Source organism: Leptonychotes weddellii, chromosome 1 (assembly GCF_054177405.1).
Source record: "Leptonychotes weddellii isolate Sample4059 chromosome 1, ASM5417740v2, whole genome shotgun sequence".
NCBI lineage: Eukaryota > Metazoa > Chordata > Mammalia > Carnivora > Phocidae > Leptonychotes > Leptonychotes weddellii.
Window position 1 is genome coordinate 7,115,853 of NC_138369.1, and position 22,090 is coordinate 7,137,942.

The window sequence follows — 22,090 nt, forward strand, 5'->3', positions numbered from 1 at the left end:
CCCTCCTCCCCCCACCTCCTGGGTGGGATATGTGTGACATTCCTCCAGGAAACTCCCAACTGTCTTAATGTTAATGCCTTACTAGAGGGAAAAACAACCTTAACTTGACAGTGGCAAGGCCTCCAGTGTCTTGTAGGTCCTCTTTAGCATATGAAAGTTCTTTGGAAAACCTCCCTTTTCCCCTACCCCCAACTCCCAAGTATATAATCAGCCACCCCCTCACAACCCCGGGTCAGCGGCTCTGCCCAAGGGTCCTGTCCCCATGCTTTCAATAAAACCACCATTTTGCACCGAAGACTTCTCAAGAATTCTTTCTTGGCCTTCAGACCTCACCCCACCAAACCTCACCTACATTCCAAAACTGTATCAAGGGGGGGCTAGCTATTGTTAGGAAAAGGTCATTTATTACTGTCTAATAAACCCTTAGTCATGAGACCCTTCAGATACATATATCAATCATGGGTCATATGCTTGGGGGTTGATTGCCAGCACGTTTCTTGGGAGGTAGAGATGAAGTTTCCAAAAGAATTTCTTTTTTAAGATTTTATATTTATTGGGGCGCCTGGGTGGCTCAGTCGTTAAACGTCCGCCTTCAGCCCAGGTCGTGATCCTGGGGTCCTGGGATCGAGCCCCGCATCAGGCTCCCTGCTCAGCGGGAAGCCTGCTTCTCCCTCTCCCACTCCCCCTGCTTGTGTTCCCTCTCTCGCTGTGTCTCTCTCTGTCAAATAAATAAAATCTTAAAAAATAAATAAATAAATAAAAATAAAGGTTTTATATTTATTTATTTGAGAGAGAATGAGGGAAAGAGAGTACAAGCCAGGGAAGGGGCAGAGGGAGAGGGAGGAGCAGACTTATCTGCTGAGCAGGGAGCCCGATGTGGGATTGATTCCAGGACCCTGGGATCATGACCTGAGCTGAAGGCAGACACTTACCCGACTGAGCCACCCAGGCACCTTACAAAGGAAATTTTTTTTTTTTTTAAGATTTTATTTATTTATTTGACAGAGAGACACAGTGAGAGAGGGAACACAAACAGGGGGAGTGGGAGAGGGAGAAGCAGGCTTCCCGCAGAGCAGGGAGCCCGATGCAGGGCTCAATCCCAGGACCCTGGGATCAGGACCTGAGCCGAAGGCAGTCGCTTAACGACTGAGCCACCCAGTGAGGAAATTTAATAATTTTTCTTTTGCCTTTGTTTCCCTCATCTGATCTTAAGCCCTATCACAAACACAGCTAAAAAGAAACCACAGGCCCCTGATGTAATTACATAGGTTAAGGCCCCAAGTCAATAAACTAAAACTTAACACCCAACTTACATGCAGTTTCAACCCCCAACCCCCATATAACCTTTTAATCAGTCAACATGGAATTTCCTGGGCAGTACTAGGAAGTTCATTGATACACCCCCTTGTCCTCCCCTTAGGAAGGTGGCCTTGTCTAAACAATGCATTCCTTGCTAATTAATTCCTTTCTTTGCCTTTAACAACTTTCATTTTACTCAGCAGAACTCCCCTCTACTTGCTAGTTGGGATGCTGCCAGTCATGAATCACTTAATAAAGCCAGTTAGATCTTCAATTTACTCATTTTGATGTGGGAAACAAAGGCATAAAGAAATGTAGATAAAATTCAATGTCCTTATACCCTGCAACCCATTGACAACTGCTTGAGGTAGGCAGATTATAACATTCCTCCAGGAAGCTCCCAACTGTCCTAATGTTAATGCCTTACTAGGGGGAAAAACAACCTTAGTTTGACAATAGTGAGGCCTCCAGTATGTTTTTTTTTTTTTTTTTTTTGTCAGAGAAAGGGAGAGCACAATCAGGAGGAGGGGCAGAGGGAGAAGCAGGCTCCCCATGAGCGGGGCGCTGGGATCATGACCTGAGCCAAAGGCAGATGCTCAACCAACTGAGCCAGCCACGCGGCCCCTGGCCTGGGTTTTCAGTGGGGTTGGGGAGTGGAGAAAGGGCAAGAATTCTAAACACAGGCAGGGGCTTTTCTGGTTGGAATCTCCTACCAGCTCTAGAGAAGAGACTACCCAGGCTTTTTCTTTAGCGCATCTAGCAGGGAACACAAGGGGCAGAGGGCAGGATGAGGCTTAAGCTCTCAGCACTCAAACATCCAAAAATGTGGAGCCTCAAGACTTACTGCAAGAACAAACATAGCAAAGAAAATATGCACTTGCAATGGCTTGTTTTATTTTTTTACAATTGCTTGTTTTAATATTAAGAAACCCTCCTGAAGAACAAATAATCCAATCAAGAAATGGGCAGAAAACATGAACAGACATTTCTCCAAATGGCCAACAGACACATGAAAAAATGCTCAACATCACTCGGCATCAGGGAAATACAAATCAAAACCACAACGAGAAACCACTTCATACCAGTCAAATGGCTAAAATTAACAAGTCAGGAAACGACAAATGTTGGCGAGGATGCAGAGAAAGGGGAACCCTTCTACACTGTTGGTGGGAATGCAAGCTGGTACAGCCACTCTGGAAAACAGTATGGAGGTTCCTCAAGAAGTTGAAAATACAGCTACCCTACGACCCAGCAATTGCACCACTAGGTATTTACCCCAAAGATACAAAGGTAGTGATCTGAAGGGGCACCTGCACCCCAATGTTTATAGCAGCAATGTCCACAGTAGCCAAACTATGGAAAGAGCCCAGATGTCCATCAACAGATGAATGGATAAAAAAGATGTGGCGTAGGGTGCCTGGGTGGCTCAGTTGGTTAAGCGAATGCCTTTGGCTCAGGTCATGATCCCAGAGTCCCTGGATCAAGTCCTGCATGGGGCTCCCTGCTCAGCAGGGAGTCTGCTTCTCCCTCTGACCACACCCCCTTCTTATGCGCTCTCTCTCAAATAAATAAAATAAAATGTAACAAAAAAAAAGATGTGGTATAGATATACAATGGAATATTACTCAGCCATCAAAAAATATGAAATCTTGCCATTTGCACGACATGGATGGAACTAGAGGGTATTATGCTAAGCAAAATAAGTCAATTAGAGAAAGACAATTATATGATTTCACTCATGTGGAATTTAAGAAATAAAACAGAGGAGCATAGGAGAAGGGAGGGAAAAATAAAACAAGATGAAATCAGAGAGGGAGACAAACCATAAGAGACTTTTTTTTTCTTTTTTCCAGAGGAGACTCTTAATCATTGGAAACAAACTGAGGGCTGCTGGAGGGGAGGTGATTGGGGGGAGGGGGTAACTGGGTGATGGGCATTAAGGAGGGCACAGGATGTAATGAGCACTGGCTGTTATATACAACTGATGAATCACTGAACTCTACCTCTGAAACTAATAACACACTATATATTAATCCATTGAGTTTAAATTAAAAAAAAAAAAAAGGAACCCTAACAGGAGGCTCAAAAAATGATCAAAACTATTATTTGGGATGGCTAGGTTAACAGTCCTGGAGGGGTCCAGGATTTATGAGCACTAAGTCTTAAGTTAGACTTCTTATCTTACAGATTTATTTAAAATAAAGGTATATTATATTCTTTATTTTTAACTTTTATACATAAGAAGCTATTCTAAGTGGCGCCTGAGTGGCTCAGTCAGTTAAGTTTCCAACTCTTGATTTCAGCTCAGGTCAAGATCCTGCGATCATGGGATCGAGCCCCAGGATCCAGCTGCATGACGGACTCCACGCTCAGTGCTGAGTCGGCTCCAGATTCTCTCTCTCCCTCTGCGCCCCCCCTCCCCTCTCTCTCTAATAAATAAATAAAATCTTTTTTAAAAAGCCATTCTAAGATTTAATTCCTTATAACACTAACAGATACAAAAGTGTAAATCATACAAAAGGAAAATTCTCAAGTCTCTTTCTCCCGCCGCAGTCCTCAAGTCTTTCTTTTTTTTTTTTAGATTTTATTTATTTATTTGACAGAGAGAGACACAGCGAGAGAGGGAACACAAGCAGGGTGAATGGGAGAGGGAGAAGCAGGCTTCCCGCATAGCAGGGAGCCCAATGCGGGGCTCGATCCCAGGACCCTGAGATCATGACCTGAGCCGAAGGCAGACGCTTAACGACTGAGCCACCCAGGTGCCCCCTCAAGTCTCTAACACCACACAGGGCATTGTATTTTGTCCTTCCCCTAAATCACTACTCGGGATATTTTCTATTTTCAGGAATAAGTAGCATATTCTAATCCTTTAGGGGTTTGAATTTAGCTTCTAAGCATTGGATTTCCAAAGATTTATGTAAGTTTTCGGTAGTTTTCCTCACATCAATTAAAATAGGAATTCAGGGACCCCTGAGTGGCTCAGTAAGTTGAGCATCTGACTTTGTCTCAGGTCATGATCTCAGGGTCCTGGGACTGAGCCCCGCCAAGGGGCTCCTCACTCAGCGGGAAGTCTCCTTCTCCCTCTCCCTCTGTCCCTGACCCCACTTTTGTGTGTGTGTGAGTGAGTGTGTGTGTGTGTGTGTGTGTGTGAGCGCACACGCTCTCTCTCTCAAGTAAAATAAAATTTTAAAAAATAGGAATTCAATTGTTTTAGCCTGTTGAATGTCAGTGTTCTCTAGGGACACATACAAACAAAAGCTGATCCAAAAATAAAAATGACCTGAGAACTTAAATGAATGCATCTCACATCTCACATAAATTCTATTTGGTTCCATAATTTTCTAGCTTTGCCCACACCATCTCTCTCGGTCAACTTACAGTTTAGCAGCCCAAGTGCTGAGGGAAACCAGAGCCAAAGGGCTGCACTATTCAATCAATAAAGGAATCCAAAGGAAAGAAACAGTGGACTCAGCACAGATGAGCAGCGTGCTTCCCCCAGGAAGAAAAGCCACATTCAGAAGGTTCCACATTCTAGACTCTCCAGTGGGGACAGCAGCCCTGGAGTGGGTCAGTCCCTGGTGAGGGAGGGTAGGGGCACCTGAGCAGCCACGGGAATGAACCCTGGGAGCCCCACACACCGTCCCCTCCCCAGGGCATAAGGGAACCGCTCCCTTCCTCAGGCTTCCATTCTCCCAGGCAAGGAAACTCTCAGCAGGATTCAGTCCAAGGTTCTGCCCCAAATAACCTCCCCAGTCACTGACCCTAATCCAGAACACAGAACTTGACTTTCACAGACTTTCTCAATGCAATTTACACTGAGGTGCACCTATATTATGAAGAACTCCAATTTATGTCTAGAAAAGGCCCAAGGGAACAACAGTTACAGCCTCATAAAGGTTGCCATTGCCCCTTCGCCTGAACACACCCATCTTCACATGTGCGTCCCCAGATTTGCTGGCTTCTGTAACTTCCCTCAGCATAAAGAGCTCCTTCCATGCTGGGTATGAGCAGGGAGGACTCCAGCAGAGGGAGGCTCCCCAAGACCAAGTAGGCCTTCAACTACTTCCCTTTTCAAGCTCAAGGGGAAGCCTCCTCTTAGAAACACTGACCTCAGGCCTCTGCTTCCCCCTGGAGGTGCTTTGGACCACCACTGATATTTTAAGTGACACAAACTCATTGTTTGAACAATCCAGCAAAATTACTCAAACCTGGTGTTTATATAAGGAGGGCAGAAAACTGTAAGGCACTCTGATTGCTCAATTATGACCCACAAGTAATTATTGGATTCAAAAAAAGATTAAGGGCAGCTGGGTGGCTCAGTCGGTTAAGCGTCTGATTTAGGCTCAGGTCAGGATCTCAGGGTCCTGGGACTGGGCCCCATGTAGGGCTCCCCGCTCAGCAGGGAGTCTGTCCCTCTCTGCTCCTCTCCCTGCTTGTGCTCTCTCCCTCTCTCTCTCTCAAATAAATAAATAAAATATTTAAAAACAAACAAAAAATTGAATGAAAAATGTTAATTATTACTTCCAGGCCAAGAAAGAGCTTTATAAATTCTTAATTATACTTGAACACTTCTGGTCTGCACATCTAAGCCCCGGAAATCCCTTTGAACAAACCAAACTAAAAGAACAGATTTAAGAATGTTACTACCCATGCTGTGAGGGAAAAAGGGGAACAAGAATTTTTAGGGTGCCTGGGTGGCTCAGTTGGTTAAGCAACTGCCTTCAGCTCAGGTCGTGATCCTGCAGTCCCAGGATCGAGTCCCACATCAGGCTCCCCGCTCATTGGGGAGTCTGCTTCTCCCTCTGACCCTCTCCCCTCTCATGCTCTCTCTCACTCTCTCTCTCAAATAAATAAATAAAATCTTTTTTAAAAAAAGAATTTTTAATACAAGCAGAGGCACCTGGCCGGTTCAGCCTGGGGGGCATGCATCTCTTCATCTTGGGGCTCTGAGTTCAAGCCCCACATTGGGTGTAGAACTTACATAAAATAAACAAATAAGGCCTATTTTTAAAAGACTTTATTTGACAGAGAGAGGGAGATAGTAACAGAGGGAACACAAGCAGGGGGAGCAGTAAGCAGAGGGAGAGGGAGAAGCAGGCTTCTTGCCCAGCAAGGAGCCCCATGTGAGGCTCGATTCCAGGACCCTGGGATCATGACCTGAGCCAAAGGCAGACACTTAACCGACTGAGCCACCCAGGTGCCCCTAGAAAATGTTTCTGACATGAAAATGCAGATACCATGTGCAAATATGAGCAGGGGCTCTTTCTCACCGGTGATCCAATCACTCCCCATGGTCATGATCCATTCCTTTCTTGTGATTACACCAGTTAATCCCATCTATAATGAGACTTCCCAGAAAACTGGGTTTCATCAAAATAACAATCCCGCTGATGGGTGAGTCTAGGATACTAGGGAGTAGTCTTCATTCTGACAATGATGGAATCACTCTGTGAGAGATCACTACCTCTCAATTCTCTAAAGTGGTCACGTTAAGATCATCTGAGTCAAACTGAGCCACCTAAATCCTCCTAGACTGCAGCAATATCTCCACCATGCCCAGGGATTAAGAAGCATCCCTGGAGCCATCTATCAGGTGGCAACCGAGGGGCAGAGGTAAAGAACGATAACTGATCTCAGTGAAGAGAGACAAGGCAGGCCAGTTTTCAGCCAGTGCTCCTCCCACAAAGGGGACACTGCAGGCAGTAACATCATCAGCCAGTCACCCAGACAACAGAAGAAAAGTTCTTATTCAGCCTCAAGAATCAGGAGATGGAGAAGATACTTCCATTTCAGTATGTTTTTCATCGTTCCTTTCAGATCTATTTGGAAAACAATAGTTTGGGAGCTGGTTTCCAGGCAATCACCGATTTCCTAAAGTCAGGAACACCTCTGGTTTTTGTTTTTTGGTTTTATCTCCTAACTCATCTCCACCTCATATAAAACATACTAAGGATGTGCATTCACCAGAGAAGATGCGTAAGTCTGGCTCCCCGCTCTCATTAACCATTCAGCATCAGGAAGATGGTGCTGAAAAAGCTACATTTCACCTCTGCATTTCCCTGCCCTACTTTCATTGGCACCCATGGGAATTGCACAGTTCCAGTAGTGACCCCATCTGGACAGAAAATGCTGATGTGCTTCCTGCACAAATAGCCATGAATTATTCTTCTTAGAGTGCCTGGGTGGCTTAGTTGGTTAAGCATCTGACTCTTGAATTCGGCTCAGGTCTTGATCTCAGGGTCGTGAGTTCAAGCCACGTATTGGGCTCCAGGCTTGGTGTGGAGCCTACTTAAAAACAAAAAATATATATAATGAATTGTTCTGCTCAGGTAACAACAGGGACAGTCTGGTCCTGTCCTGAGGTCACATCACGGTGCTCTCAAAGGCCCTTTTATCCTTTTATCACTGTGATTGGCATACTAGACATGTTATCTTGAGGCTGTGTTTGGTAAGAGCAGGTGGTTGTTGTTGACATCTAATCATGGCAACGTGAGGGCCATAATGTACTCAAGAATGTTGGTGCATCCACCTGCACTGAGGAAAGCCTGTGAAAACTCAAGACCCAGTCTACAAAATGGTCTCCTAAGCCAAAGAAAGAGCTCCACTTACAGTACTCAGGGTGTTCTTTGTACATATGGAGATATTTTTCCCATGAGGTTGAACTATGCCCCGAATGCAATGAGTTAACCAAGGTTCAAGAAGTTGCTCTCAGCTCTGAATGAAAGACAAGGTAGCAACCGATCCTTCTTGTGGTGGAAAGCATGAACTATCTTTAAATGGAAGGACATCAAGATACAGGTTTGTGTTTTGGTGTGCGTGGCTCAGTTGGTATGTAGCCGACTTGATTTCAGCTCAGGTCATGATCTCAGGGTCCTGGGATCAAGCCCTGGGTCAGGCTCTGCGCTCAAAGGGGAGTTGGCTTGAGGATTCTCTCCCCCTCTCCTTCTGCCCCTCCAGGCTACCCCCACCTGTGCTCTTTTTAAACAATATTTTATTTATTTGACAGAGAGACAGAGAGAACTTAAGCAGAAGGAGTGGCAGAGGAAAAGGGAGAAACAGACTCCCCACCAAGCAGGGAGCAGGGATCCTGACACAGGGCTTGATCCAGGACCCTGGGATCATGACCTGAGCCAAAGTCAGACACTTAACCACCTGAGCCACCCAGGAACCCCTCTCTAAAATAAATCAATCTTAAAAAAAAAAAAAGGGGGGGGGCGCCTGGGTGTCTCAGTTGTTAAGCATCTGCCTTTGGCTCAGGTCATGATCCAGGGTCCTGGGATCGAGCCCCGCATCGGGCTCCTTGCTCAGTGGGGAGCCTGCTTCTCCCTCTCCCTCTGCTTGCCACTCCCCCTGCTTGTGCTCTCTGTCAAATAAATAATAAATAAAATCTTAAAAAAAAAACAAACCTTTAAAGTTAAGCCTTCTGAGGATCCAAATTTCTTATGTTCCCCAGACTAAAGGTGAATTGCAAGCCATAGCTAAAGTATTTCCTAAAATGACTGAGGGCCCTGAGAGGTTTGCTGAAGAGTTTGACATAGTCATTCAACCTTACCAACCTGGTTTCCCAGATTTACACCAGTCCACATGCATCATGAGGGCCAGGCCAGACAATGGATAAAACTACCAGAAGAGAACCTCTGAGAAGGATCTAGAGAAACAAACCCCTATATTTTAGCAAAATGCCAGAACTCTCACTGGAGATCTCCACTAGGCAAATACAGCAGCTTTCCTAATCTTGTTGATTGAAACAAAACTGAGGCTTGCACACAAAAATCTGATGAACCTGTTCATTACCATTAGTCCATTCCAAATTCTCTTTTTAAAAAATACCTGGTCTTGGGGCGCCTGGGTGACTCAGTCAGTTGGGCATCTGACTTTTTTTTTTTTTTTAAGATTTATTTATTAGAGAGAATGAATTGGGGAGGGGCAGAGGGAGAGGGAGAAGCAGACTCCCCACTGAGCAGGAAGCCTTTCGTGGGGCTCCATCTCACAACCCTGGGATCATGACCTGAGCCAAAGGCAGCCACTTAACCGACTGAGCCACCCAGGAGCCCCAGCATCTGACTCCTGATTTAGGCTCAGGTCATGATCTCAGGGTTGTGAGATCGAGCCCCGCATTGGTCCCTGCACTGGACGTGGAGCCTGCTAAAGATTATCTCCCTCCGCGCCTCCCCCACACACGTGCACAAACTCTCTAAAAGTCCTGATCTTTATGTTGAATCCAGGGTAGCACTTAACTCTGTGTTTATCAACCAGGATCTTTCTCCTTTACTTAAAAGGACCACAGGGGAATGGGAAACTATGTCGACCCCAGATCTGACAAATCAGCACACTTACTACCTACTCACCTACAAGGAAGACCGTAAATTCTCAATGGTCAAGTCCAGCAAATGAAGGCCCCTAAACAAAACCAAAAACCTTCTAGTTTCTGCAATTATTGCAAAGAGCCCAGTCACTGGAAAAAAGATCGTTACAAATGTAAGTGCTCCGGGTGCTACCAGGCCACTAGTCAGTCTTTCCAGTGTGCTCCAAATTCCCTGTGACGGGACTCTGAGAAGTTATCAAAGCTCTTCCCAATCATTTCTCCTAAGTGACTTGGAAAACTCTCTCTGCAGATCCTGGGACAATGGAGCTATGCTCTCGTACCCAAGCCTGCTGCTATAAAGCAGCCCCTGCCTCAGAGTGCTAAAACAATGCCAACAGGGTATCTAATAAACCTCAACAGGCTCCTGTCTCTGAGAGATGCACACCCTTTCCTCCTGAGTTCCTTGCTCCCATTTGTATATTGTGCCAAGATTTCGTAAAAGGAAAAAGTATCACCTGGACTTTCTTCCTCCCAGATGGGGAAATAATTCCAGAGCTTGACTATAGTAATCAAAAACAGCTAAACTGCTGAATTATATGACCTTTTTTTTTTTTTAAAGATTTTTTTTTTATTTATTTATTTGAGACAGAGAGAATGAGAGACAGAGAGCACGAGAGGGAGGAGGGTCAGAGGGAGAAGCAGACTCCCTGCCCAGCAGGGAGCCCGATGCGGGACTCGATCCCGGGACTCCAGGATCATGACCTGAGCCGAAGGCAGTCGCTTAACCAACTGAGCCACCCAGGTGCCCGAATTATATGACCTTTAAGCACCTTTTATTTGCTCCCTCTCTGAAGGCACCAGAGCTGAGTCTGGAGACAATGATGACTGGTCCCTATTGGAACTGCTACCATTGTTTTTATGGGCACATCTTCAACTGATATTGGTAGAATCCACAGTACCATCAAAATCCAGACAGATCCCTCGAAACCTCTCCCCAAAATTAATCAATACCCTATAAATAAAGAAGCCCTTCAAGGCATCAAGCCCAAAACAATCGCCAAGGCCCAGGGCCTCATCATCCCCTACACCAGGTTCCTGTACTATTTCTACTTGGTGATACAGATAGCCAGTATCTTTTTTACTTTCACTTGAGAACTGAAATACGCCTGGACAGTCATGCCTGAGGTTTCAGTCCTTCTTAACCTTTCACAAACCTTATAAGCTGATTCGGAGGATATAGTTTTCTGCAGGTTCTTACTTTCTTACAGATGTAGATGATTAGCTGCTCTGCTTCCCTTTCACAGGAGAGACAGCATGCATCCGTCATAACTTTTGGCCTTCAGGGTGCCTGGGTGGCTCAGGTCATGATCCCAGATCAAGACCTGCATTTGCCTCCCTGCTCAGCGAGGAGTCGGCCCCCGCCTCTGCTCTTCCCCCAGCTTGTGCGCACACACGTCTCTCTCTAAAATAAATAAAACTTTACAAACACTTTTGGCCTTCAAGAGACAAAGACTCCCCAAAAACTTGCAGTTTGCTCATTCAAGTTTGATATTTAGGGCATCTGATATTTATTTTTTTTAGGATTTTATTTATTTGACAGAGAGAGACAGAGCAGGAACACAAACAGGGGGAGTGGGAGAGGGGAGAAGCAGGCTTCCCGCAGAGCAGGGAACCCAATGCAGAGCAGGGAACCCAATGCGGGGCTCCTGGGATCATGACCTGAGCCAAAGGCAGACGCTTAACAACTGAGCCACCCAGATGCCCCTAGGGCATCTGATATTTAGGGCAAGGACTACTTTTGGATCCAAACAAAATCCCTCATGACTGCTTAATGCTGACAAATTACCTTTTGACTCCCCATGGAAATGTACACCAAACTCCTCTAACTAATGCAGATTTTTTACGGTTTACTGATGGTTCCTATTTCAAAGATGAAAACCACTGTGCTGGGTACGCTATTACAACTCCTTCTGAAGTCCCTGAGGCAGCACCTTTATTTCAGCCAAATAGGCTGCGTTAGGTAAGCCCATACACCAATTTATACATTATCCAAGGGCAAAAGCACAAACACTTGCACTGATAGTCAATATGCCCTTGGGGTAGCTCATGACCTCACACTATTATGAAAACAAGGTGTCCTTCCCTCCAATAAAAAGCAAAATTAAAAATGTCTCGTATGCTCAAAATTTATTAAATGTCACATATTAACCAGATGCTCTGGCTATTATTAACGTTCCCAGGCATTCCAGATTCAATTCCCTGGATGCCAAAGGAAACCACCTCACTGATATTTCCACCAAAAAAAAAAAAAGCCACTCAAGGAACTCAATAGCCAAACCTCCGTCATGCTCCAAAGGGATATTCTCCCAAATGATAATCAGAAAAATTAAAGAGACACCCAAACATTGGCCCCAGGAAATAAAAGATATTAGAAATCTAGCAATTGTTGGTCTGATTAACAGAACTCTGGTTTGGGCCAAATAACAACTCAGTCCTACCAGAACTTCTAAAATCTCCACTACTGGGGCGCCTGGGTGGCTCAGTCGGTTAGGCATCTGCCTTCAGCTCAGGTCATTATCCCAGGGTCCTGGGACTGTGCCCCATGTTGGGCTCCCTGCTCAGCCGGGAGTATGCTTGTCCCTCTCCCTTTGCCCCTCCCCCTGCTCGGGCTCTCTCTCTCAAACAAATAAATAAAATCTTTAAAAACAAAACAATGTACCCAATAAGGTACAACACTCCAAGATGATCTCCACCACTTCTGACCTTGAGAAGATACAGACTTTAGAGAGGGAATGCCTGAAAGTTTTCCCTCAAATTCAGCTCTCACTCTGACAAATAAATAAAATCTTAAAAAAAAAAAAAAGATTTTATTTATCAGAGAGAGAGAGCGCGCACACAAGCAGAGTGAGTGGCAGGCAGGAGGAGGAGCAGGCTCCCCACTGAGCAGTTAGCCTGATGCGGGACTCAATCCCAGGACCCTGGGATCATGACTTGAGCCGAAGGCAGACGCCTAACCGACTGAGCCACCCAGATGTCCCTGGAAAACCTGATTCATGATTAGCAAAAGAAGAAATGTAAAAACTAACAAAAGGAAACCTGTTGAAAATGGAATCAGGAACTCAGTAGTGCAAGATCCCAGCCCTACCACTCCTCCTCCGTTGCACACTCAACAGGAAGAGACATACCTCGAAATACCACGTCAGTGACTTTGTTATCCCAGCAGGAGGAAGAAAGGGTTCCTCCTTACCCAGCAACAGCCCAGCCAATAGGACAGTCACGACTCAGCCAATGAGAAGCCACTACATTTTGAACTTCCCAGTTTATTCCAACCAATGTTTTGTTCATAACAGCCCCTTCCAAGTCCCCTGCTTTCTTTTATAGGACAGCATTCCTCTCCTTTGTTCTCCAGAATTGCCTATGGCATTGTGTAGCTTCCTCGTCCTGAATTGCACTTCTCTACTATAAGCCCATTTTTGCTGGAAAAATAATTGCCAGTTTATTTTTAAGGATAACATGTCATTGCTCAACAGCTCTATCCTTAAAATGAAAAAATTATATAAAAATTAAACCTACTTGCATGTTAAGAAATATACTTCAGTTCATCCGTGGATGAAACAGTCTTCAAAACTGAAACACTAGCATTTTACTGAGGGGGAAAAATTATCCATTAAACTCAGAAACCACTGCTTAATGAGTACCTACAATATTTTCCCACCTCAGGGTTTACTTGCAAAACTAAGCAGCAATCCACAAAACAGAGAATCACTTGGATAATGAGCCACTGTAACTTTTTCACAATATATGTAAATCAAACCATCAAGCTACATGTCTTAAGCTTATGCAGTAATAGGTCAGCTTTTCTCAATAAAACTGGAGAATAAAGAATAAGCCACTGATGAAGACAATATATGTATAACGTTAGTAACGTTTCTTTCATGTTGTGAATCTGGGGGAGTATTTATTATACAGTAATTTGCACCAGGCTCACCTATATTACTTACATTGTTTCTTTCCAGTGCAGTTTTCAAATTATTCTGAAAATATTTTTTAATTAAAAAGCTTCCCTTACTTTTCATTATAAAGTATTATACATTCTCACATGGTTTTGTAAGAAGGTGAGGCAAGTGAATTTTCCTACAATGTTTACATTCAATAGAATTCTCTTCAGTGTGAGTTCTTCTGTAGTTTCCCATGGAAATGCATGGATGGCTTTCCCTGATTCTTTACGTTTATATGGTTTCTCCCCATGTGCACTCTCTTGTGTCCCCAGTGAAAGTTTGCACGACTTTCCCTACAATGAGTTTGTCTCTGGTATGAATTCCACGTATATGAACATCACAGGGAGTAACGACTTTACCATATTGTTTGTGTTGATAAGGTTTCTCTCCAGTGTGAGTTACTTCATGTATTCAGAAAGAACTAGAACAACTGAAGAATTTTCCATATTCTTTACATTCACATGGCTACTCTCCATTGTGAGTTCTTTCATGGTTTCGTAAAGAACTAGAACGAGTGAAGGCTTTACTACAATGTTTACACTGATAGGGTTTCTCCCCAGTGTGAGTACGTTCGTGGGTTCGCAATGAACTAGGACAATCGAAGGCTTTCCCACACTCCTTACACTTACAAGGTCCATCTCCAGTGTGCTTGATCATGTGCCTCTGAACGTTTGAGAGAGTAATGAAGGCTTTCCCACACTGCTCACATTCATAGGGTTTCTCTCCACTATGAGTTCTTTCATGTTTTTGCATAGAACTGAGATAAATGAAGGCTTTCCCACACTGCTTACATTCATAGGGTTTCTCTCCGCTATGAGTTCGTTCATGCTTTTGCATAGAACTGAGATAAGTGAAGGCTTTCCCACACTGCTTACATTCATACGGTTTCTCCCCAGTATGACTTCTTTCATGTTTTTGAAGGGAACAGGGAAAACTGAAGGCTTTACCACATTCCTTACATTCATGAGGTTTTTTCCTACTGTGACTTCTTTCGTGGTTTTGAAGGGACATGGATGAACTGAAAGCTTTGCCACATTCCTTACATTCATATGGCTTTTCTCCACTGTGTATCTTTTCATGACATCGAAAGTTATTGGGACAATCGAAGACTTTCCCACACTCCTTACACTTATAAGGTCCACCTTCGCTGTGCTTCATCATGTGTGTTTGAAATATGGTGAGAGGACTCAAGGTATTCTCACATTCATTACATTCGCAGGGTTCATCTCCAGTGTGACTTCTTTCGTGTTTTCGAAAATACTTTGGACAACTGAAGGACTTGCCGCATATTTTACATTCGTAGGATTTTTCCCCACTGTGTCTCCTTTCGTGATTTCGAAAGTAGATGGGACAACTGTAGGTTTTACCACAAATTTTACATTCATAGGGCTTCTCACCCCTGTGTCTCTTTTCATGACTTCGAAAGGATCTAGGACAACTGAAGCCTTTGCCACACTGCTTACATTCGTAGGGTTTCTCTCCAGTGTGAGTCTTTTCGTGTTTTCGAAAATAATTCGGACAACTGAAGGATTTCCCACACTTCTTGCATTCATAGGGCTTTTCTCCAGTGTGAGTTCTCTCGTGGATTCGAATGTAACTGGCATAACTGAAGGCCTTCCCACATTGCTTACATTCATACGGTTTCTCTCCAGTGTGAGTTCTTTCATGAATTCGACAGTAACTGAGACAACTGAGGGCTTTGCCACAGTGCTTACATCTATAGGGCTGCTCTCCAGTGTGAGTTCGCTCGTGTTTTTGAAAGTTGTGGCGATATCTGAATGTTTCTCCACATTGTTTGCATTCGTAGGGTTTCTCTCCAGTGTGAATCCTCTCGTGCTTTCGAATGGATTGGCAATGCTTGAAGGCCTTCCCACAGTGCTTGCACTTGTACGGTTTCTCTCCAGTGTGAGTCCTTACGTGTACTCGAATGGATTGGCGATGCTTGAAGGCCTTCCCACATTCCTTACATTTATAAGGCTTCTCTTCATATTCCTGATACTCATATAGTTTGTGGCCAGTGTGAGAGATCATATGCCTGCTAAAGGATGAGTGATGCCTGAACACTTGTCCACAAAAACTGCATTTACGCAGTTTTATTCCAGTAGGAGTTTTCTTTATCTGCTTATGATCTGGATTCTGGCTGAAGGATTCTCCACACAGACTACCTTCTTTATTTTTACAGGGACTCTCTACCACAGGCCTGCTGTAAAAATGAGAAGCATGTTATTAATGGCTTCTTAATAATTTCATATTTATTAAGTTATTTCAATGACATTTTTACCATTTTCAAAAAATGTGTATGTTTTTTGTGCTTTCAGATTGCTTGAAAGTGAGTACGTGCTAACCATTCTGCAAGAAGTCAATCACAGCTATGATCAAAAGGGATAATCATAAACGGGGTTTCTGAATACTTTTTGAACATGTTGTTATTTTTCAAACATTGAACATCTATGTCATATTAGAGAAAAAACTTTTGATGAAAAAAAATCCTGGAGCGCCTGGGTGGCTCAGTCGTTAAGCGTCTGCCTTTGGCTCAGGTCATGATCCCAGGGTCCTGGGATCAAGCCCCGCACTGGACTCCCTGCTCAGCAGGAAGCCTGCTTCTCCCTCTCCCCCTGATTGTGGTCCCTCTCTCGCTGTGTCTCTCTGTCAAATAAATAAATAAAATCTTAAAAAAAAAAAAGAAAGAAAGAAAAAAAAATCCTAAAAATAAATAAACTTGAAAATGTTCTGATTTGTTTTGTTTTGTTTTAATATTATGACAAAGATTTTCTCATGGGACAACTGTTTGTTTTTAATTTTAAGTAGGCTCCACGTCCAACTTTGGGCTTGAACTCACAACCCTGAGATTAAGAGTCACATGCTCTACCAACTAAGGCAGCCAGGTGCCCCCAGAGACACTGTTCTTATGTGAGTGGGACTCACCTTAGATCTGTCTGCTGATGTTCATACAGACTTTTACTATTACGGTCTTCCCATTTTTCTCCTAAAATGCAGACCAGGAAAAATCATAAATTATAAAGAATTATTAAAGTTTTTTAGATTCTAGGTCCATGATGGAAGTGAGGTCACCATGGCTGATTTATTTACCAACATATTCCCTTTCCGTATTTCATCTCTCGAAACAGCCCTGATGAGCAAATCACACTGGTTCTCTAACAGACTCGTAAGAATGTCGTCACCCTTACCTATTGAGGCCAGGTTCCTGAGGGTTTCCTGCATCACATCTCTGTAGAGTTTCTTCTGGGATGGATTCAGAAGAGCCCACTCCTCCAGGGTGAAGTTCACAGTCACATCCTCAAAGGCCACTGAGTCCTGAAACATCCCATGCATGTGTACAGGAGGATGGGTGAGACAGCACTGGAGATCTCTACTCAATTCGTAAGAAATTCACATAGGACTTCGATTTCTCAACATTTATTCTATGACTGGGTCATCAGACTCTTCCTCTCTGGTCACACTCACTTCATGAATTTAAGAACAGCATCAGGAACACAGGAATTTATTGCTACATTTTTATTGTGATCACTTCCAGTGTCCATGTCTCTCTACTGTCAGGGAACAGAACCCCTCGGAGAAATGCTATGCAAATAAAAGAAATATTTCCATCTTAAGACTATCAACTCCTTGTGAGAAAAACTTTCATCTCCTTCTTAAATACTCACAACATCACACAGCACTCCATGAAGCACAGGGTCACAAGTGCATGATGTTTTATAGACAAAAACAGGGGAAAAAAAAAATGGAAGCCTTTTCTTCTATTCCCATCTCCAAACATGAAAAGCCAGGAGAATCCAAACTGTTACAAGATCTAGCTGGCCATAATATCCTAAAGTCCTCCAGGCCATTACAAACAGTCACATCCAGCTGCATGAACAACAATATTTTCATAGAAGAGTATAATTATAATTTGTTTGTATAATATATATCACAGAATCAGTTTTACCTTCCATGCTCTGTTTCATTTCATGGACCAGGGAGATATTCAGAATATACAACTCAGACTAAGGAAAAGGTGTGACAACTTAGGACAACCCCCAAATCCATATATTCATGAGCCTCAGAGTTGCCTTCCACCAATTTTTAGGACACAAAAGCACACATACTGATGATAAGATACCAGAAGGGATTTTCTGACAGAATCATACCACTGTAACCAGGGCCTTGGTGACCTTGAGGAACATGTTAAAGCATGGAATTTGCCAAGGGGCTTCACTGAATTCCACACTACTACTCATAGTGAATTTGCACATAATGTGAAACAGAGTTCAACAGTGCTTTCCTCCAAAAACCCCACCAAATCCCTTTTTTCTGATTTCTGTTGCAAGTGATTAGACCTAACCAGCCACTCTGGAGGCTTTCCTCCCAACTTCACTCATTTCTGAGTTCCTCTCCTGGGAAGGCAGCAGGACAGCCCATCCCAAGCACAGGAATCCCTCAGTGATTAATTCCCCTAAATGCTGATCCCTGAAAGAGATCATCCAATGATATCCATGCGTAGGGAACAGAGAAAAGCTCCCACCCAGCAATTCTAATGCTAGAACTGATTTATTCAGTAGAGTGACAACAAACAAGGCACACCTCTCTTGTTGTGGGTCCAGGGAGTAATGAGCTGCTTGGGTCAGTCCTAGTAACTCTTTCCACAATGGAACTGCAGAGCATGTTCATAAAAAGTACTACTAGCTAGTGTGCAGAAGAGAGTGAACATTAGCAGGCCTGAGACTGCTTACCCTTAGAAATCCTGGATGACAAAGTTCATCCTTTGCTGCTATCTGGGAACTGGTTTTGGGATTGACCCCACCAACCCTACAGATTAGTGGGCCTCCATGTGCCTAAAGCGCTAATGCAAACATTATGGTACATGAAACTCCTATCTTCCTTTTCAGAGTCCATACATGAAACTCCTATCTGCCTTTTGAGAGTCTGTAATTTGTTACAGGTTTGGCAAACAGTGTTGACATGACCAGCCCCCAACAAACACTCCAGACGCTGAATCTCTACAAAGCTTCCCTAGTAGACAATAATTTACATGTGTACTCAACTTGTTGCTTGAAGAACTGAGCCCATCCTACGTGATTACACTGACATTTGAAAGCTTGTTACTAATTTACTCACACCAAAGTAGACTAAAGCCAGTTTAATGATCCTCGTTTAATGATCCTCGTAGAAAAGTGTAAAAATTACTGCTTAATGTCAAAGTAGAAGAAAATAAGTGAACGAATGCCAACTGTTCTTAACAAGCACTTGGTGTCACCCAGACGTCACTCCCAAACAGTATTTTTTGTAAAGATTTTATTTATTTATTTCAGGGAGAAGAGAGAAAAGAGAGAGTACAAGCAGGGTGGAGCGGCAGGCAGAGGGAGGAGCAGGCTCCCAGATGAGCAAGGAGCCCGATGTGGGACTCGATCCCAGGACCCTGGGATCATGACCTGAGTCGATGGCAGACGCTTAACGGACTGAGCCACCCAGGTGTCCCCCAAGTAGTATTTTTATAAAATTCCATAATCCCCCAGATTCTTCAGTCAACAAAAGTACTCCTCCAAGCCCAACAGATAGAACAAATGTCAAGAAATGGACAGAGTCTTCTGAAGAACAAGGTGGTAGTCTACCTAACACACATGAAGGATTGTTAAGCTATACTATTCCAGACAATACAGTACTAACTAGCAGAGCGATAAGCAGACAGACAAGGGTAGGAAGTGCCTTCAATAGGCTGGCATTTAATATGAAAAGTTAGGGACACAGCAGTCACTGAAGGTAAGTGGCAAATATCATGAACACTTCATACACGGGCAGGCATACACTGTTAATCACTTGGAAAAATGCACTGTATTCCCCCAATATTCCATGGAAAATAGCCAATTCATTCTAGATTTAAATGTGCAAGATAAAACGAGGAAACTTTCAGAATTCACAGATAGAGATTTTTTTTTTTTTTTAAAGATTTTTATTTATTTGACAGAGAGAGACACAGCAAGAGAGGGAACACAAGCAGGGGAAGTGGGAGAGGGAGAAGCAGGCTTCTGGCTGAGCAGGGAACCCAGTGTGGGGCTCAATCCCAGGACCCTGGGATCATGACCTGAGCCGAAGGCAGACGCTTAATGACTGAGCCACCCAGGCGCCTCTCATTTAACTTTGTCTATGAGGGTTGTTTTTGTTTTTATTTTTATTTTATTTTTATTTTTAATTTTTTTTAAAGATTTTTATTTATTCATTTAAGACAAAGAGATACAGAGAGAGAGAGAGAGAGCACAAGCCAGGGGAGCAGCAGAGGGAGAGGGAGAAGCAGGCTTCCCGCTGAGCAGGGAGCCCAGTGTGGGGCTCCATCCCAGGACCCCAAGATCATGACCTGAGCCGAAGGCAGATGCTTAACGACTGAGCCACCCAGGCGCCCCACAGATAGAGATTTTATTGACACAGGAATACTAAGCCATAAAATCAGAGACAGGCAAATTCTACTCTATTAAAATTAAAATAATTAAAAGACAAACAAGGAAAAGTATCAACAACAGCTGCAATATAAAAGGTCAATTGGCAGAGTTAAAATGAATAGATGCATATTCAAAAGGAAAAAAAGTCAAACATACTGAACAGAAGATAAATACCATAGATTAAAAATGTCCATCACCCTGGTAATGAGATGGTATTTCCCTGGTAACAGGGAAATAAAATGTTCGGTAGAGGGGCGCTTGGGTGGCTCAGTCAGTTAAAGGGCTGCCTTCGGCTCAGGTCACGATCTCAGCGTCCTGGGATCGAGCCCCATGTAGGGCTCCCTGCTCCGCGGGAAGTCTGCTTCTCCCTCTCCCTCTGCTCCCCCTGCTTGTGCTCTCTCGCACTAATAAATGAATAAAATCTAAAAAAAAAAAACCAAACAGGTCTTTCCTTTAAAAAAAAAAAGTCCAGTAGATCCCATTTCACAGTGATTAGAACAAAAATTTGTGAATAGAAAAAAAACTCATCAATTTAATAATCCCAAGTGTTGAAGACCATCATGTATTGTAACTTATTCCATAAACGATGCAAGAATGTAGGAGGGTCAAGTGATTCAATCCACTGCTATTTCCCGTAAGTTTGATCTGATCACTATCTACAGCCTAAGAATTTTTCAACAACGTCCACAGAATTTTTTGTGCATCTGCACTCAGAGACTCATAGAAGGATGGCATGCACCAATATCAAAAGATCTGGAGGATTTATCAACAGAAAAAGAAAGCAAAGAGGACTGCAAAATATGCAGCAGGCTACCGATGGTATGACTGGTAGGGTCAACTGCACGGGCAGGTGGACCCCCGCCGGAGATTTGGTTCAGATTGTCTATACTGACAACACACACATGCCTACAGGGTATGAAAGCGTTTCTTATTTCCATAATGCAAGCGTCCAGGGAGGGCAGGGCAGGCCTCTCAAGCAGGTGGGAAATGCCTAGAGAGAGCAAGGAAAGCAGCCTGGCTTGAGTTTTTACTGGGGTTTGGGGGTGGGCTAGGATGAGAGTTGGGGTACATGGACAAGGCAGTGGATTGAATCATTTGCCAAAACCAAAGGAAGGAGCACCCAGGGTGTTTGGTCCTGTTGTACAGATATGGGGCACAAGGGGAGGAAGGAGAGATAAGAGTTGAAAGCTGTCAGCAGTCAAACATCAAAAAGAGGAATCAGAGACTTCTGGTCTCTGGCTGGACTACATGTAAGGAGCTTAGAAGCTGGCTTCCAGTCCTCAGAAGACAAAAGCCAAGAAACTTGAAATCAACAACTCCTCCATCACAGAACTGAGGTACCAGGGTAAAGCACGGTCTCCAAAATTAAAGACAAAAAAGTAGCCATTTAAAAGTATGTCTGGAATATTCTATGCTTCTTAACAAGGCCCGACCTCAAAACAATCTATTTCACAAGACTGTCACTGACTGGAATTTTCCCAGAGCCTATCTGACCTGGGAGGAAGGAAATAGCCAACTTGAGTCTCTTCCAGCCTTATCTTCTCCCAAAGGTGAGGCACTTCTGAGAACGACAAGGGGTTTTTCCCCCCTCATGACACCAAATAGGTGGTGTCTGTCCCAATGCCACTTCTCCAACTCTTGTGTCACCAAACAGGTGTGACACGGTTCAATTCAATCCTAACACTAACACCCAGAGTTCACGTCCGACTCCACAGGTGGAGAGCTCCGTCCCACACACCGGCCGCACTCCAGATGCCAGCCACACTCAGGTTCCCTCCGTGGGCCACCATGTCTGGTGACTTACCAAAATGATATAAGAACTCAGCAAAACCCTTTACTTCACTATAATGACTTCCTATAAAGGATACAACTCAGGAACAGATAAAAGGCAGTGATGCATAGGTCAAAGTTAAGGGGATCATATGGGTGAGGGGAGGGGAGGGGGGGGGAGCTGGTTGCAGAGTGCCACCTCCTCTCTGGACACGCCAATCTCCCAGCTCCTAGATGTGTTCATCAACCTGGACACCCTCTAAATCAGGTCTTTAAGGATTTTGATG

At 43.9% G+C, this 22,090-nt stretch overlaps 1 protein-coding gene across 1 annotated transcript; it reads right to left on the reverse strand.

The window, feature by feature from the left end:
• Positions 1-2,171: 2,171 nt before the first annotated feature.
• LOC102745938 (uncharacterized) lies at positions 2,172-19,563 on the reverse strand. Its single transcript, XM_081813188.1, has 4 exons — positions 16,791-19,563; positions 16,528-16,588; positions 10,425-15,805; positions 2,172-10,205 (listed from the first exon to the last, which is right to left on the reverse strand). The coding sequence occupies exons 1-3, from the start codon at positions 16,933-16,935 to the stop codon at positions 14,068-14,070; spliced, it is 1,944 nt and encodes a 647-aa protein (XP_081669314.1). The 5' UTR covers positions 16,936-19,563; the 3' UTR covers positions 2,172-10,205; positions 10,425-14,067.
• Between the last annotated feature and the right edge of the window lie 2,527 nt (positions 19,564-22,090).

What these genes read in the sequence shown, in the direction of transcription:
- LOC102745938 (XM_081813188.1), bottom strand. Translation starts at nt 16,935, where the DNA reads ATGCATGGGATGTTTCAGGACTCAGTGGCCTTTGAGGATGTGACTGTG. An exon ending in CAGGAACCTGGCCTCAATAG is followed by an intron (nt 16,589 to 16,790) that starts GTAAGGGTGACG and finishes TCTGCATTTTAG; the next exon opens with GAGAAAAATGGGAAGACCGT. An exon ending in CATCAGCAGACAGATCTAAG is followed by an intron (nt 15,806 to 16,527) that starts GTGAGTCCCACT and finishes TCATTTTTACAG; the next exon opens with CAGGCCTGTGGTAGAGAGTC.